The 4,017-nt window shown below is 38.8% G+C and overlaps 1 protein-coding gene across 2 annotated transcripts; it reads right to left on the reverse strand.

Moving 5' to 3' along the window:
* Positions 1-638: 638 nt before the first annotated feature.
* On the reverse strand, positions 639-3,469 carry LOC128193230 (uncharacterized). 2 transcript variants are annotated; one of them, XM_052866572.1, is made up of 4 exons: positions 3,333-3,469; positions 2,263-2,699; positions 2,028-2,153; positions 639-1,913 (listed from the first exon to the last, which is right to left on the reverse strand). In XM_052866572.1, the coding sequence occupies exons 2-4, from the start codon at positions 2,663-2,665 to the stop codon at positions 1,150-1,152; spliced, it is 1,293 nt and encodes a 430-aa protein (XP_052722532.1). In that variant the 5' UTR covers positions 2,666-2,699; positions 3,333-3,469; the 3' UTR covers positions 639-1,149. The 2 variants fall into 2 exon arrangements, with proteins under 2 accessions (XP_052722532.1, XP_052722531.1); XM_052866571.1 differs by lacking the exon at positions 3,333-3,469 and adding an exon at positions 2,841-2,964.
* Between the last annotated feature and the right edge of the window lie 548 nt (positions 3,470-4,017).

A 4,017-nucleotide genomic window follows, 5' to 3' on the forward strand; every position in this document is an offset into this window, starting at 1 on the left:
AGTTTCCATCATATAAAAAAATCACGAAGATGAGATGTTCTTGGTAATGAATCATGGTATATGTACTCACAGACCATAATGGAGAGTGATGAATAAGTTGTCTGCTTTCAATCAACTAACGTATAGCCTTCTTCTTTATCGACAGAGTGAATGTGTATGCCCCTGTGCCACAGTGATAGATACAATTAACGACACAGACAGAACTTCAAATTTAATAGTCGACTGTTTTCAATTTTCTATCTTGCCCCAAAAGTTGTTTAACAATTAGTGCTTTGTTGGTTTGTGGGTGTTTGAGTGATCTGACCTTAATTGTTTCGTTATCTGTCAATATGTCTTCTTTTCCCTTTGAGCCTTTGATGAAAACCTGTGAACTTTGGCAGCAGTTTTTAAAGACATGTAAATCAGGACTTTTCCCCTTTATTTTCCTAATACTAGACACCGATCCTAATGTTCAATACTCTAACCCACAAAGATAGCTAAGTAAACGAAACGAAAATGGTCCGGATTATTGGTATCCACTTATTAACAAATAACTGGGACCGGCGTGAAATGTAAGCATTGCCGTACTCCTGTGTCAATAATAAACATTGAGAAATATAATCTTTTCCCTCTCAAACAATGAAAGAACAAAGAAAATGTTCAATGGTTAAGCTTTCATTTATTTTAGTCATCATTTACAAAACATTGTAATAAACAACAAACATGGTAATATTCAAAAATGAAAAATACAACTCCAAAGCAGTGTTTCAAATCAAAGGGCATTTACATAAAATGGGTAAGCTTTCTCGTCTTTCGGGACAAGACAAAGAAAACGCAACACAGAAAGCAGAATGGAATTGCTCCTATAGGATTTCATTGTGGAAAAATAAATTAATGCACAGCACCATAGTAAGACTCGATCATGTATCCCAGCGCCAGCACCGAGACTTGAACAATCATAAATAAATACAAAAAACGAAATGCATCAAAGACAATGTACATATGTATTCTTGAGTAAAAATACAGGGATAGAAAGATTAAATGTGGATTAATTTTTATTTATGAAATCACATCGGTAGTTTGAGCAAACACGTAAGTCTCTAATGCTAAAGTCTATGAACAAATATTTACAGAAGTCTAATAGGACTAATAGGTCTAATAATAAGTACTCTAGTACCCTACCATAGGCACACACGTGGAATTTTGGGGCGATCGTTGGTAAGGGGAATATCTATAGTAATCTCGTCTCGATTTCATACAATTGTCTTCAAATGACCTTGAGTATCCATTGCTTTGGACACTACATGAGGTCTGAAAGGGCACCTGCTGTTTTGGGTGATCTTGAGAGTAAGTATTATCATTATAAAGTCTCTGGTCAAACTGGCAGCTGGAATACATATTCTCGTTTATCTGACTAGAAGATGGATACTGTTTGTTTGAAGCAAAGCGACAACTGGATGGGAACTCTTCCTTGGTGCAGGGCACTGTGTAGTTTGGCGGTGGGGGAGTGGTGAACTGGCGGGTCTGTCTGTATCTGGAGGGATGGCGGGAAGGGAAAGAACCGGGATACTGGTAGGGACATGTCACATTTGGCGTGAGGTTATTGATAAGTCCCATTAGAGAGGAATTGAAGTGGCTGGACGATGTAGAAGATTGCATAGAGTTGATGATGGCGTTGAAGTTAAACTTATACGTATGCCTCTTTCCAGACACTTTGTTGAGGATAAATTTGTCATAATAGAATCGAAGAGCACGACTCATGTTGTCATAATTCATGGAGGGCTTGTTTTTCCTCTGGCCCCATTTCCGAGCAACTGCATCAGGGTCCACCATTCGGAATTCTCCACTGGTTCCTTCCCAGCGAATGCAATCTTTATTTTCTTCCTCTGAGAGAAGTTCCAGAAGGAATTGCCACAATTTGATTTGACCACCGCCTAAAAAACAAAAAGATATGCTATTATATACTCGTATAAAAACATAATCGAGAAATGGAATTGTCTACAAATGTATAAACAAAGATCGTCAATGATAACATTAAGTGTACTTACAGGAAAGAAGTGATGCAATCCTTTTCAGGGTTTCTTCAAACTGTTTCGATTCCTGCGATTTTTCTTGTTTGTAGTTGGTTTCCTTTACTGGTACAGAAGGTGGTGGGGTTATGGGAGATAGGCGATCTGAAAAGAACGAGATCGTTATTAGTTTTTAAGTCTTTGATGAGAAAAAAAAACCAGGAAAAATGTAGAATTGAAACTTATTGAATGAGAAAAATTGTCAGGTCCTTACCTTCGGTAATGATACGATAATCCTTGTCTTCGTTAATACACTCAAGAATTTCACTCAGTCGTCTGCATGGTACAGCAGCAGCAGCGGCGGGTTTAATGGGTTCAGCGAGCAGGCTTTCCAAACTGTTATTGTTCTCGATCGTCTGAATGTGCTCTTCATACGAAGGAGGTAAAAACTGAGTCTGGAGTTGTTGCTGCTGTTGTGGTGGAGAAAGTTGAGGTTGTTTTTCTTTTGTATCCCAGTCCTGATAGAAATTTGGAACACAGTTCACGTCCAAAGTGGGAACGATGTTTTCTAAATCAGGAACAGACTGATCGTGTCCAAAAACTTGAGTTATAATGTCTTCTTGGCCGAAGTCGGGAAAATCGGCGAAAAAACTGTCGCAGGTTTCACTGGTCAACATTTTTATTGTTTTGCGTAATGGTGTGCAGAGAATTCTGAAATGAATAAAAAGCCTACATTAACACAGGTAGGACAGAGGTACATAATAAACAAATCGCTTAGTAAGAGGTTTACATATAACCGTTCGCCCACCGACGTTTAAACGCTTTGTTGTCGCAAATAGGTGAATGAATTACCTATATGACGAATAAATGTACACTAGTCATGTATCGCGTTCAGGTGGAGTGAAGGTAAGCAGGTGTGTGTGCTAGCCGAAGATATATACAATCTAAATACAACATGCTTTTCCGCGCTCCATTTTAAGAATTCGCTATCTCTTTAGGAATGTCATTCACGAAAACGAGGATCAATAAATGTCAGTATGCCGTTATCGAGCTATGACGTCCGAACTTAGAACGGGTATTCCCTCAATTTACTGCCATGTTTTGAAAAGAGGTCCAAATTTCAAAGCACGCGGTTTCGTCACAACATGTAGCATCCAAAGAAAACTCCACTTCGGCATTTTGCTTTCCGCCAATTTTTTAAACGAAAACGACCTACCTTTAATATTAAAATTGATTTTTTTTTTAAATATCTAAACTGAAATTAATGTGATCCGTAGAGTAGAAAATGTTTTAAATCCCTTGTAGCTGGCTAGTGTTATGTAACAACATTGGCAAAAAGCCTACCTTTGTTTCTTTTTTTTCTGAGGCAAGTGTTACATCTAGAACATATTATGTGAATAAACCGTTAAAGCATTGCCACTCATATATATAGGCCCTGAGTCACACGTTATGCTTACACTACCTAATAGTATACAACGAATACACACACATTTTTTGTTGTTTTTCTTTCACACCTGACTGCATAAGCCAGTCATTTGGCGTTCCAGTGGTTGGCGCTCGCTTGGCGGGTTGGACTTAGTATTCATGTACCTCGTCACCTTATTTTGCCTATGCTCCATTTACTCCTCTCTTCCAGAGGCTAGTCCCTATAGTCTTCAGCGATCAAAGATAGCGCACCTGCTATTTTTACGCATTTTTGTCTATCTGAACGTGTTAGTTGACGCACTCAAAGTGATTTCATATTGTTTTTTCTAACATTGATTTTGGCGATTGCTACCACAACCCATTTTCACTGTCACGATTAAGTACCTAGATGTGCATTATTTCTGAACCCATGGGCCAAACGTGGCGGGGGTGGGACCAATAAAAGCCATTATTCCCGCGGTTTGAGAGTGCGACAACTACCCCTCCCGCACTGGGTCGCCAGCGCTTCTTGCTCTGGGTTACTGGTACAGTATGATGAAAATCGTGATAATCTTTTAACCGAAGATGTACTATGTAGTCCGTATTGACAATATATGATAGCAAA

Source organism: Crassostrea angulata, chromosome 7, assembly GCF_025612915.1.
Source record: "Crassostrea angulata isolate pt1a10 chromosome 7, ASM2561291v2, whole genome shotgun sequence".
In the NCBI taxonomy this organism is placed as follows: Eukaryota; Metazoa; Mollusca; class Bivalvia; order Ostreida; family Ostreidae; genus Magallana; species Magallana angulata.

Excerpts from the sequence above, each read along its gene's own strand:
- LOC128193230 (XM_052866572.1), bottom strand. The coding sequence starts at position 2,665 with ATGTTGACCAGTGAAACCTGCGACAGTTTTTTCGCCGATTTTCCCGAC. Across the intron at positions 2,154-2,262 it reads TTATCGTATCATTACCGAAG|ATCGCCTATCTCCCATAACC; the intron begins GTAAGGACCTGA and ends CGTTCTTTTCAG. Across the intron at positions 1,914-2,027 it reads GATTGCATCACTTCTTTCCT|GCGGTGGTCAAATCAAATTG; the intron begins GTAAGTACACTT and ends TTTGTTTTTTAG.